This window comes from Myxine glutinosa, chromosome 10 (genome assembly GCF_964187855.1).
Source record: "Myxine glutinosa chromosome 10, kmMyxGlut1.1, whole genome shotgun sequence".
Lineage (NCBI taxonomy): Eukaryota > Metazoa > Chordata > Myxini > Myxiniformes > Myxinidae > Myxine > Myxine glutinosa.
Window position 1 is genome coordinate 116396483 of NC_136270.1, and position 13992 is coordinate 116410474.

At 45.5% G+C, this 13992-nt stretch overlaps 1 protein-coding gene across 1 annotated transcript in view; it reads right to left on the reverse strand.

Annotated features, from left to right (window-relative positions):
- Positions 1–13992, reverse strand: part of LOC137433843 (cytoplasmic phosphatidylinositol transfer protein 1) — a 269663-nt gene that overhangs the window by 42884 nt on the left and 212787 nt on the right. The window contains 1 exon segment of the mRNA XM_078786030.1: positions 9518–9666. Coding sequence (XP_078642156.1) covers positions 9518–9666 — 149 coding nt within the window.

Sequence of the window (13992 nt, forward strand, 5' to 3'; positions counted from 1 at the left end):
ATTCAGTGTACCATGGACGGGAGGAAGGGTAAGACAATTGAAGGCGAGATGGGATAAATCTGTGCATGAGAGAGATCAGTTTGCTTTGGAAGAATTCCCAGGAAGAATTGATGTCAGAGGCAGTGGAGATGGGAGACCAATCCAGACGATTGATGGCTGCTTGAAGACCGTCCCAGTCGGCCTGAGTGAAATGCCAGACTCGTCGACGCTGAGGAGGCTCTCTGAGAATGGCCAGAGAGATGTCCACTTTGACAAGCACATGATCAGAAGAACCGATTGGAGCAGAAGAAGAGCAGCAGACATTAGCAGGGAAGTTTGTCATAAGCAAGTCTAGAAGAGAAGATACTCCATTGGCTGAGATCCGGGTCGGGAAATTGACAGATTGTGTCAATCCCAGTGAGTCACAGAAGTCCTTTGCTGAGGTGCCATGACTAGTGAGAGAGGAACCCACACCCAACCAGGTGGCATGATGACAGTTGAAGTCACCACATATGAGGAAGAGAGAGTTGGGATGAGTGGATAGAAGTTGGTCCATGTTGTCAGACATTGAAATGTAGATGGAGTCATCACTGTTTGGGGGATGGTACAGAACACATATGAACAAAAGGTGGGAGCGGAGAGGAAGCCGTAACCAGAGGTACTCCTGCGGGTGAGGAGGAAAGAGAGCAGTGCAAGGAGAGTGAGGAAGAGAGTTTTTGACAAAGATAGCCACCCCACCACCAGGCCGAGGCTCAGGTCTATCATACCGGAGGAGGGAGTAACCAGGAAGAGATATTAAGGAATCAGAGACATCTTGAAGGAGGAAAGTCTCTGTTAAGCAGATCAAGTCTGGATTGTCAGAAGCAACCTGTATGGAGAGATCAGTCAGGTTTGAGCGAAGGCCCCGGATGTTTGAGGTCCATACCGTTAATGAAGAGAGAGGGGGAGCATCCGGTACAGGACAGGGGAGGGGAGGAGTAGGGTAAGATGAAGGATGAGAGGGGGAGGTAGGGAGAGCAGTTGATAGTGTTTCAGATGTTGCAGAAGAGTTCCAAGAAAGGGAAGGATGAGGAGGATGAAAGGTTTGCTGGTGAAGGGATGCGGCACAGTGAGGGGTTGTTTGAGGGGGGGGGCAGAGGAAAGTAGAAGGTTTGGGGGGGTGGAGGTATGAGATAGAAGGGAGACGAAGTGGGGAGGAGGCAGCTTGGAGGAGGAGGGGGGAGGAGAGAGAATTGGAGAGGAATGGTATGGGGGGAGAATTGAATGGGAGGGATTGGGGGGGAGTTTTGAAGGGGAGGAGTGAGGGGGGAGTTTAGGAGGGGAGGGGCAAGGGGGGAGTTTTGGAGGGAAGGGGAAAGGGGGGAGATCAGGAGTGGAGGGGCAAGGGGGGGATTAGGAGGGGAGGGGCAAAGGGGAAGTTTAGGAGGGGAAGGGCAAGGGGGGAGTTCAGGAGTGGAGGGGCAAGGGGGGAGTTTAAGAGTGGAGGGGCAAGGGGGAAGTTTCGGAGTGTAGGTGCAAGGGGGGGGATTTGGATGGGAGGGGCAAGAGGGGAGTTTAGAAAGTGGATGATTAATGAAAGACGAACATTGATAACAAATTGGGTTTGTTGTGATTTTCAAGTTCGCAATCCGGTTCAGGATGATGGAGGAGGGATGGAATGAATGTGAATTTAGACCATGTAGTGAGGGAGACGTATAAGATATTGAATTTCTTTTTTTTGAAGTGGAATGAGTTGGAGAGGAAATTGAGAAAAGCCTTTTAAATAGGAAGAAAAACAGCGTGTTGTAATATACCACTGAATAAAAAACAGAAGGGGAAAGGTTAAACATATTTAAAAATATTTAAACAGAACTATGAACAATCTTATATGCACAAAAATACCAACGGGGGGAGAGCCGAGAGGGACCACCACGAGTCACGTGAACAGGGCAAACGGTGGATGGCAAGGAGATAATGGGGGTGGGGCGAACAGCACACATGGACAGAAAATACAGGATGAGACAACAGTACACGTGGAGAAAATAAAATAAATGTTTTTGGTTTGTTTTTGTTTTTTTTTGGGGGGGGGGGGGGGTGGGGATTTAGAACGTTAGACAGTATTATGTTCGGGGTAGAAGGGAAAAAACCAAGAGCCAAGCAAAACACACTTAAGTTAACAAAACACCGACGGGGGTACAACTACAGTACAAGGCCACACACGAGGAGCAGAACACGATTAATTAAATACGAGTTACAGGAAATTCAAACCAAAACTAACTATAATCAAACAATATCACATGGACGATAAAATAACGAATTGAAATTTGACAATCTATCTGGGGAAATGGGGGAGAAACACGTGGTCGAAGAACGAACGAACGAATAAGAAAGAATAAACGAATGAGCACCGAGAAGGTAATGTCTTTTTTTTTTTTTTTTTTGAGTTGAGATTTACATAAGGAAGTAGGCTTTGGGGTGGAAAGACTGCGAAAACAGAGAACGAAAGTTATTGGATCACAAACGACAGGCGCTGAGAGAAAAACAAAGCCTCAAGGTTGTACAGTGTACACTGTACAGGGCCTCGAGACGACACGAATTAACGCGATTTTCAATACAGGTATGAAAGATTTGCACCGAAAATCTTTGACGGGACAATATACGTACATACACCATAAAAGAAATACAGTTATAACGAAAATACAAATTGGAACAATGACTTAACTTCGATTTCGATGGAGAGCGTGGAGACCTGCGAAAAAACGAACCGTCGCCAGCAAGACCGGAAACGGAAGTCAACGGAAGACGGGAAACGGAAGATGTTCTAATCATTTGCACCTGAGCTGGTGCACCTGATTGTAATTTTAGGTATTTGAAGTAGTGATAAATGTCGGGGTGTACTTACTTTTTCCACATGCGAATTTTGCATTTATGTTTATTTAAATTATACAATTGACAACAAAATGTAAATGTTTCATGATATTTGTTATATTATATCACCTTTATCTATCAATATTGTTGAAATGAAGATCAAATAGCTGTATGTTGAAATATGTTGAAAAAGTCAAAACTTTGCATGGGGTGGACTTACTTTTTCACATGACTGTATGTATATAATGTACATGTACATGACTGCATGTAAGTGAGTTGGAATACATTACTCGTTGCTCAATTTTACTCACATGAATATTAGACTCATGGTCATCATACATGTCATTATGAATGCCGACTCCAAATCAGTCAAGCAGATCTTCCTCTACAACTTCTTGTTCTTCTTCAGTTACTTGTTGGTTGCTACATTTTAGACATTTGCACAGATCTGTGCAGGTATTTTATTTTTGACACACTCACACTATCTTGTATGACATTTACCCTTTCTGCATTTACACTTTGTTGCTGCAATCAGATTGTCTGGAGCTGGTGGCAAAGTGCCCCACTTGATAACCAGCTCTCCGTTGAACGTGTCCCAACCATGCTGGGTTGGGTTTGGTGCATTCATAAACTGCTGGAGTGCTCTCCTGTGAATTGCAGCTTGATAATTTGCTCTGTTGATGTGCTGCGATTTGCTCAAGGGAGTCTTGATTTAGTGGAAGTGGAGCTCTCAAACTTACACTCCATCCTGAACATGTTGTGCCTCAGTACATTGACATCATCCACGCTTTTCTTTCCCATGTGCAAACAAAGTGTTCAAGTTCTTTATTAAACTGTGGGGACACATCAAATGACTGGCCTAAATTCTTAAATGTGTTCTGACACTCCTCATCTAAGGTCAATACAAATTTTGGTATTGACCTTAAATGTCCCAGGTCAATACAAAACTTCTCTGCGGCCTGGATTGCAATAACAGCTTCAGCAGTCCCTTTCAGCTTGCTCCATCGAACACAACTCCTTTAATTCCATCCAACTTTTCTCCTGGAAATGCATTAGTTTTCCTGTCTCTTCCGGGCTCATTTTCTTGGAAATGTCGAGCTCATCGCCATGATGGATGCAATGTTGACATACACACACATATGTACGTGCGAATGTCGTGTGAATAACATCGAACGAGCCTGATAGTGTAGACTGTCACGTCGTCGACACCAAGAGACACAGAAACCAGCGTAATTACGGGTCACCACTATCGCTGGCGGTGCTCGCTTTAACCAGCCATATATAAAACCACCACTTCCGTGTTTCCCAGCATCGTTCCAGTATGGTCGAGTAACATGTATTCAAAAGTATCAAGACTCAATACAAACCATTATAATGCCATAGGCCTGTACAATACACGCTATAGAATCGCACGAACGAGCAAAATACACGCGGAGAATGGCGGTCTTTCCAGTGATATTGATGGTAGTAATTTCGGACATATTTACTTGCCGGAAAAGATTCCGGCAAGTATGTTGATCGGTTGGTTTGTCTGTCTGTTTGTCTGTCTGTCTGTTTGTCTGGCTGTGCGCAGCACTAAGTCTACACCGTTGCACGTAGAATCGCCAAACTTTACACACATATTTGTCTTGCCCTGGAATAGAATGTGCCCAAATTTTAACTCTGTCGGCCCAAGGCCTCCATTACGACGTCATAATTTGATAATTCGACAAGTACTAAACTTCATCCGATCAAGATGCAATATCCTGAGCGCCATGTCCGCATAAACTGGTGGAGAAAAAAAAAAAGATGATGTCATCGGTCACGTGGTTCGGCTGCCATCTTGGAAAAACGGAAAAACTTTGCACCTCTATATCTCAGAAAGTGCTGAATAGAAAAAATTGAGACATGGCTCATTGTAAAGAACTCTCCATGGGGAATAAAATATGTTAATGATGATGTCATAGGTGCCTCCATTATGACATCATAATTCGACAAGTACAAAACTTCATCCGATCAAGATGAAATTTCTTGAGCATCATCAAGGAATAAATTAGTTTAGAAAACAAATAATGATGACGTCATCAGTCACGTGGTTCGGCCGCCATATTTGTCCAAAATGGCCGATAAAAAAGTACATTCCAGAAAGTCCTCGGTCTCTGACCGATTTTTCATCTGTTTGTCTGTCTGTCTGTGTGCAGCACTACGTCTACACCGTTGCACGTAGAATCGCCAAACGTTACACACATATTTGTCTTGCCCTGGAATAGACTGTGCCCAATTTTTAATTCTGTCGGCCCAAGGCCTCCATTATGACGTCATCATTTGATAATTCCACAAGTACAAAACTTCATCCAATCAAGATGCAATTTCTTGAGCAACATGACGGCATAAACTGGTGGAGAAAAAAAAAAATGAAGATGTCATCGGTCACGTAGTTCGGCCGCCATCTTGGAAAAACGGAAAAACTTTGCACCTCTATATCTCCGAAAGTGCTGAATAGAAAAAATTGAGACATGGCTCATTGTAAAGAACTCTCCATGGGGAATAAAATATGTTAATGATGATGTCATAGGTGCCTCCATTATGACGTCATAATTCGACAAGTACAAAACTTCATCCGATCAAGATGAAATTTATTGAGCATCATCAAGGAATCAATTAGTTTAGAAAACAAATAATGATGACGTCATCGGTCACGTGGTTCGGCCGCCATATTTGTCCAAAATGTCCGATAAAAAAGTACATTCCGGCAAGTCCTCGGTCTCTGACCGATTTTTCCATTTTAATTTTTTGTTTGTTTGTTTTTGTATACAGGATCGAGGCTCATGTAAGAGCTAACATTAATCACATAAAAACAAACTGACACATAAAACATATGATAAAGGGAGCGGGAGAAAAGATGGGGAGAGACAGGGAATCACACAAGTACATTTGAGAGCAGGGACATCGGGAGATCTGTGGGAGGGAGAGGGCTTGGGGGAAGGAGGCATGGGAATGGGGGGGGGGGGGTTGGTGGGGGGAGAGGTATAAAATGCAAGGACACTGCAAGGACTTCCAGGAAAGAAGTCGGTATTTCTAAAAAGTGAATCTGGGGTGAATTAACGGGGGTAGAAAAGATGAAGGTTTTGGATGGGGAAAGATAAGAGATGGTGGTGAACAGCTGTTTTAAAGACCTGGAGGGAGGAGTGGGATTGAAGATAGTGAGGGAGTTTGTTCCAGAGGTGGGAGTAAAGAGGAATGAAGGAGTGAAGGTGAGCAGAGAGTCTTGATTTTGGCAATTTCACCAGAAGAGGGTTGCTGGCAGATCGTGTGCGACCTGTAGGAATATTTGGGGGACTGAGCACAGACAAAGCTGGGGGAGCAAGGCCGGAGAGGAGTCGGTAGAAGACGGAAAGACCACCAACCTGCTGCGGTGAGTGAGGGAAAGGCCCTCAGAGTCAGCTCATCGCAGGAGATTCCAATGATCCTGAAAGCTTTGGTTTCAACAGCGTGATGCCGAGCTTGGTGTGAGGCAGGAGCACCGGCCCAGAGGGGAGAGCAGTTTTCCATTGAGCTGTGGCTGAAAGCCTTGTAAGTGGTGAGGAGCTCAGGTGTGCCAAGGAAGGACTTCACACGACGGAGGATGCCCAGTCGGCGACTTGCTTTGGAGGCCAGCTTGGAAATGTGGTTTTCCCAGGAAAGATCCTGGCAGATTGTGAGACCCAAAAGCTTGAGTGACAGAACTTCTTGGAGAAGATTGTTGAGAAAGTATATGGGAGGGTATGTAGAAATGTAGTTAATGTAAAGTAGATGGAAAGTAGATATTCTCAAATTAGGAGTAAAAAAAGAGAGTGGCAACATATCAGATCAGTTGTACAATATTATTTTAAATGTTTACATTTGAAAAAATGGTGGTTTGGTTTGAGGCCCTACGAAAATGAACAATTTTAGTGGTCATCTGTTTTATGCGTCAGTTTGTCTTTTTGTGATCAATGTTAGCTCTTACACGAGCCACGATCTTCTATACAAAAAAAAAAATCCCATGGTCTAAACCTGGACATTGACCTTTATTCAACGCACCCCATATTGGTCATATGCAAGAGGAAAACAGTTCAATTACTGTAATGCTACCAATTAAGCTAACTGTGTTACCTTATTCTTCAAATGCTTAAAGGTAATTTTTCAAACATTACTTCTTGCAATTTACCTTTAGTCATTTATTTTGGTTCTGCTACTTTATTGTTTGTTTCCTTTTGCATGTAATTTCGATGCCATTTAGAAGTCAAATCATTTTCAATAATTTTTCTTTTTCATCAACAGATCTTGTGCTGCACTCAATTGGGTTGGAAAATATCGACTTGAAACAAACACATACTGTCGGACTCATTATTAGTATTTTTCTGTACTAGCAGAGTACCTGCCCTACAGGCAAACTTGTTCTAAGCATGAAACGCATTCTTCTGACACGTACCTTTAGTTGGGTGGTGTATCGGCAACTGACAGCTCCCTCAAACACCCCCGAAAAAAAATATAATAACCCTGGTTACGTACTTGAAGCAAAAATATTCCAACTGCTTGTAATTCAAAACACCTCACTGGGACAGAAATACTGTACTGTAAGGGCTGGGGACTTGGAATACCCTCTCCCACCTAGAGGGGGTGCTACATGATACCTATTTATGTGGAGAATTTGTGACCTCCCTCCCCTCCATCCCCACCAAGACCACCGGAAAAGATTTTTAAAAACACCGTTATACATTAATTTGGGTCATGCTGATGTTATGTAGTAAGTCTGGATGTAATCAGGCCAGAACTGTAGGAGGAGTAGCATGACAAACACACAAACACTGGTCAGTGAATTACGGTAAGGACGCAACACATGTCTGCGGGTAGGGTAGCATCATTAGCTGATAGTCAGGGCCCTTAGGGATATTTTGGGGCCGTTTGGTTCAAATTCTTCCAAAAGCACCAAATTTGGCCCAGATGTTGCCCATGCCATACTCTTTCGATTTTTGACGGGCGCCAAGACGGGCGCCCCTCCCCCCCCCCCCCCCAGGGGTCCCATATTGGCGAAATACTAAATGGCCGCCACCCGGATTAGAGGAAAATCAGTTAAATAACCAAAAGGGTTGGAATCATGTATGATACCACTTTTCAGGGGTTTTCGATGTCGAGGAATCCAATTATGATGTTATTTTGATGATTCGAGGTCAAGGTCAACCCTCAAGGTCATCTTAAAGGTCATTTTTGAGTCAAACATGTCGGTTTTTGAGTTTTTTGTCAAGATTTACGCGAGGTTCACCATTTTATGTTTCTGGGTTGGGTAATCGAACTCTGGCCTTATTTTTGACAATTAGAGGAAATATTTACATGTCTATTTCCTAATTTTCAGGCATATGCAGTTCATCAGTCTAATGACAAAGGTACGGATTTTGATGTTTTATGAACTGTATGCCATATCCGTGTGTTTAATTTTTGTGCGATCATGATCCGGGTTCATGTATACATGATTGTATACATGTCATAAATATGACGTCATAGGTCATGTGACCTGGCGGCCATATTGGATTTTATGAAAACCTTAAAAATGGATCCCTGCCTTCATTTTTCGTTAGATTCATTTTGAACTTTGACCACTTATAGTATGCCATGTGATTGGATGCATATCCTAATTATGATGTCATAGGTCAGGTGACATGGCGGTATGGACCGGTATAGTCCCCGGATCATACCGCCCTTGGCACCCGTCAAAAATCGAAAGAGTATGGCATGGGCAACATCTGCGCCAAATTTGATGCTTTTGGAAGATTTTGAACCAAAATATCCCTAAGGGCCCTGACTATGAGGGACGAGGCCGTGCCACTGATGGAATGCCGCCTGTAGGTTACAATGGGAATTCTGTAATTTGTTCATGGTGCCAACAATAGCTCGCCTACACTTCACGAAGGACACTGTGGGGTCTTTAACGTCTACCAACTAACACTAGCAGAGGGAACACCCATTCTAATGTTCATCAGAGGACAGCACACACTGATGCCTTTTTTGTTTGGAAGCTCGAAAGTTCTCTAAAGGTCCACCTCTTTCTTCAACCAGCATTCAGCTTTGTACACAGATTCTTTCCCACAAAAATGTCTTTCTTTCCAGAATATCTAGGTCCTCTTGCTATTATCCAAAATCCAATTTTGTAAAGTGAAAACAGTAGTACAGTATTGAGTTGTACAGATGTTGTCTGTAATTGAATTTGATGGCACTTTGCTAAATCAGCGGATGACAGAATATCGACAGTACCTAATGCAAGAATGATTTTTCTGGCGCTCACTGCAACAACGTGTGTCCCAGGACATCACATCACATCCCAGGCTGTCGGAGAATGGAGGCAGCGCACTCGTCTCAGAGCTGTCTGGTCTGGGTGCAATTCACAACTCGACTATAATATCATCCTCGTGTTTCATAGGCAGAACTCAGCATCAATAAATGGGCCGGCTTTTGGAAGGAGCATTAAACCGTCTGTCCCACCTGCTTTGAAGCTACAATTTCACCTTACAAAAAGAGTAGGTGACTGGGTGTCAGTATGCCAGCCAAATCATTCATTCCTTTCCTAGTTAACATGGACTCCTCATCAGTAGCATACATAGCATAGTGGCCAAGTAAAGATGTAACTTCTCCGATTTTAGAGGTAAAGCCTCTTTCCAAGGCAAGTTAGTTTTTTAAAGGATCTATTGAGACAAACCTGGAGAGATGGAGCCTCTTTTCCGTGTACTGGCCCTCTCCATGTTCAGGGTCGTCATGATGTTCATTCTTGATGACTTCCACTCCCTCTCCTCGGTTACTTTGCTCATGGCTGTGCTTACTGATCATGTACAGTTGTCCCACTTGGTACTGCAAAGCCACAGAGGTAAAACAGGTTGTATACATTAGACTATTAGAGGGATTACCAGCTTGTGTAATAATGCCTACTGCTCATAAGATGTCACTCACTGCTCATGCTTTAAATGCATCATATTTCATCAGTTTATAAACGTTCACCCCATTTTCACAACACAATAGCCCAGGAGTCAAAGAGTGTCAATGGGATTGATGGTGTACCTCTCTGCTATATTATGTTTTTGATATTTTTCAAAGATTGTTTTCAGACATATGCTTCAGCAGTATGAGGGTTGCTCTTAATACACTCATTGAAACTCCGTATATTATGTGTATTTGTTCCGTGCTGTATTACGGCGTCATAGGTATCAGCTGCATCTAGTAAACAGAGGGAAGGGTTGTTCAAACTTCAATATTTCAGATTATACATGATGAGTAAAATGCAAGCAGTCTGAACTAAAATAACAGTGAAATGATCAACTTTCTTCAGATTAAATGCAACATTCAGTGAGACTCTTAGGGCTCGGACCCGCTGCTCCACTTCCAACTTCCAACCCTAAAGCCGACAAGCCAAGGATAACTCCGCAACCTTCGTACACTCCGCAACAACCACGGACGCCGTCTGACGCAACTAAATCTGGTAGGGTCCCTGCACCCAACTCTCTCGTGTTACCTTTCTGGTGTTTTGCATATCCCAAATGGGACCCATGCTCTCGACTTCCCACCTTTATCTACTTACCAGCAGGAGTACCCGACGTTGCTGGGCCGGGGGGAGAGGGGGGGGGTGGGGAGCGAGGAGGCAGGAGAGGGAGGGGTGAGGAAGAGAGTGGGGGGAGTGGAAGGGGGAGGGATGTGAGAGGTGAGGGGAGAGGGAGCGAAAAGATATACTACATATACATCTTTGGGGGGGGGGGTTGGTTTTGACATGCCCATCCGTTTTGGGCGAGGGGGGGATGAGAAGCAGAAAAAATGTACCCGTGCAAAGAGTGCTTTAACCTCAGTGTTGCCCAGGTAAAAAAAAAATAAGGAAATTGTAATACCCTCTGCCACCATCACCAGGTGGCGCTACACGGTCCACATTTACATTGAGAATTTACGCCCCCCCCCCTCCCAGCCCCCTAAGCCTCCACATGAGGCCGTGCTCACATAGCCGATGTTACCCCCCAGACAAAGTTGTATTTGTATTTGTACACCGAGTAAAGTATATAAGTGTTTATAGCTGGAGTACCCGGCGTTGCTCAAGCAAAAAAGAAACATTAACATATTTGAAATGAGAGAAAATATCATGTAAAAGCAATTACATCCAAATCAGAATCCATCACAAATATCAAATCAGTAATAATAAATAATAAATACTGTAAATAACAATGTATAAACTAAAATAATAAGAGGAAGAAGAGGTAGAGCAGAAGAAGAAGAAGGAGAGGTAGAGAAGAAGAAGAAGAAGAAGAAGAAGAGGAAGGGCCTAAAAAGAAGAAGAATTCTTTACACCAACTTCGTACACTTCCGGAATTGTTTGATTAATTTGTGTTCAAATGTTTGCGAATTGTTTTGTGTTTATTTATGTGAATGTGTACTTGTATATAATTATAACTGTCATTAATCAAAAAGGCTTAGGCCCTACAGCGCGATTTTTTTTAAATCACAAAAAACGACAATCAATCAGGTTGGAAACAGTTTATAAAGGAGGTAAAGGCACGTATTTACAAGTACCATACAATAATTTACAGAATGCAGTGTCACAAAGAACAGAATTTATCCCTTGTGCACGAAAAAAAACCCTTAAACAAGCTTAACTTTCTTTCACAAATCTTTATACTTACAAGACAGTTGTGTCTCAGTCACTCCAGGGAAATTAGAGAGAAAGAGAGATAGAGAGATAGAGAGAGATACCGTATAGCGGGTGGCGTTGGGACAACCTCTTGCTCACACAATGTGAACCTGTGGGATCACATTGGTCCCAAGGTGATGGTGTGGCATGTCGGGAGAGGTGCGGCGTATGCAGTGTAGGCTCAAGGGAAAGGTGTGATATGCTTATCAGTGCCCTCAACCGGACAGTTCACGAGGCTAATCCTTGATCACTCTTTTGTGCAGCACGTGACACAAAGTTCGCTCCCTTCTGCCCCCACCTTCCGGCGTCGACGTGTGCCCAAGGACATGACATCACCTCCGGTACAATCAATCTTGTCACCTGGGGCAAGGCCCCCAGTGGGACCCTCCCACTGCTCCAACAGCACAGCATGCTATTGGCCAGACTCGCTATAAGACATTAAGCACCACATATTGTCTTGAGCCACAGGCCGAGTCCTGAATGGGCCAACAGTGGGAAGACATCATCAGAGTGGCTGCACCACATGCCGTGGGAGGCAAGAGGAATTTTTTTAGGGTGAAAGAGGGAGGACTAGACTATTTCCTTCTCTTTTTCCAGGGACATCTGTTGGTGTTGAAGCTCTGATCTTCTGGCAGGAATGCTTCGTTGTGCTGGGATCTCTGTTAGTGCTGCCCTGCTCTGCTACCGTTCCCTCACGGAAATTGAACCCTCAACAATTCTTGCCTGGTTTGTGTGTGATTGCATGTACGAGTGTGTATCCGGATCCCTCGCATTTTATTGTTGTATAAGTGTTTGTTTATTTATTACTTACTGTCCTTGATTGTCTGTCTTTGGTACTTTGGTGCTTTTGGTACTGAATCTGTCTGTAAAATGCTTCTCGTGCCCATGTCTCCAATTTTAAAAGATCCTCATTTCTTGAGATTATTCATGACTATTCGGTAATCCACCTCCCACATGACGCTCGTTTCAGTAACATTGGCAAATCCCTGGGAATGTAGGTTAGGTTAAAATCCTGATAACCGGCATGGGCTTAGCTCACACTTGCAAGAGGATCACTCGCCACCGCTCGGGTGTGCGATCACCTCTAAATTGGGCAACATAACAATGTTGCCAGCATCCGCAAACCGTCTGCTTCGGTATTTTGCAGCTCCTCACCCTCTTCATTATTGACAGCTGTGGTGGGTGTTGTAAACACGACAATACATTCACTTTTTAGAACACTCATGTATTTTAAAGGGACAGAAGAGACTTGAGGGAGGTTGCAGAAATTTGGAATTTGTTCAGTATGCCCATTATAACTCACTTAATTTTCAGGAAAGATACAATTTGATCTTTCACATCGACCAAGGACCAATGCTGGCAGATGGGTCTTCCAGCTTAATGTCCTTCTGCTGAACAGCACAACATAGATACATCACCATGTGTGCAAAATACTAGTGTGACAGATTACAGTTGTGTCGCAATTCAAACCCCTGCTGGACAGCCCAGAGGTAAGTTCGTTTTCCTACCACTGGGGTATCCTTCAGCCCACTACTGATCGTAGGTTACTAATAAACTACTCAATGGTGCACGTCGCGGGGAAGGACAACCCGGTGGCGGATTGCCTTTCCCGGTCCGTCGCCCACGCAGTCCACCTTGGCATCGACTCTGCCCAGATGGCGGCGGACCAGGCCGCCGACCCCGGCGTCCAGGCCTTGCGGACCGCCATCACGGGCCTCCGCGTCACCGAGGTGCCGTTCGGCGGCACGGGCAGGGCCCTCTTGTGCGACGTCTCCCTCGGGCGGCCTCGCCCCATCGTGCCCGCGGGCTGGCAGCGCCAGGTTTTTGACGCCATCTACGGCCTGTCCCACCCGGGCACGAAGGCCTCCCAGAGGTTGGTCGCTGACAAGTTTGTCTGGCATGGCCTCCGGAAGGCCGTCCGCGGCTGGACCAGGACGTGCCTCGCGTGCCAGCGCGCGAAGGTGCACCGGCACACCCAGGCCCCATTGGCCCCGTTCACGGTGCCGGAACGTAGGTTCGACCACGTGCACGTGGACCTGGTGGGACCTCTGCCCCCCTCGTGGGGTTTCACCCATGTCCTGACAATGGTGGACCGCACCACCCGGTGGCCGGAGGCCGTGCCTTTGGCGGCGGCGGACGTCGCGCAGGCGTTCATCGCCACCTGGGTCGCCCGGTTCGACGCCCCCTCGGACATCTCGTCCGACCGCGGCCCCCAGTTCACCTCGGAGCTCTGGGGGGCGGTCGCGCGGGGGCTCGGGGTCCAGCTGCACCGAACCACGGCCTACCACCCCCAGGCCAACGGCCTGTGCGAGCGGTTCCACCGCTCGTTGAAGGCCGCGCTCCGGGCCACCCTCCGCGACAGCGGCTGGGTCGACAGGCTCCCCTGGGTCCTGCTGGGCCTCCAGACGGCGCCCAAGGACGACCTGCGCGCATCCGCGGCGGAGTTGGTCTTCGGGCAACCACTGCGGGTGCCGGGCGAGTTCCTCCCCGACCCCATGGCACCATGGTCC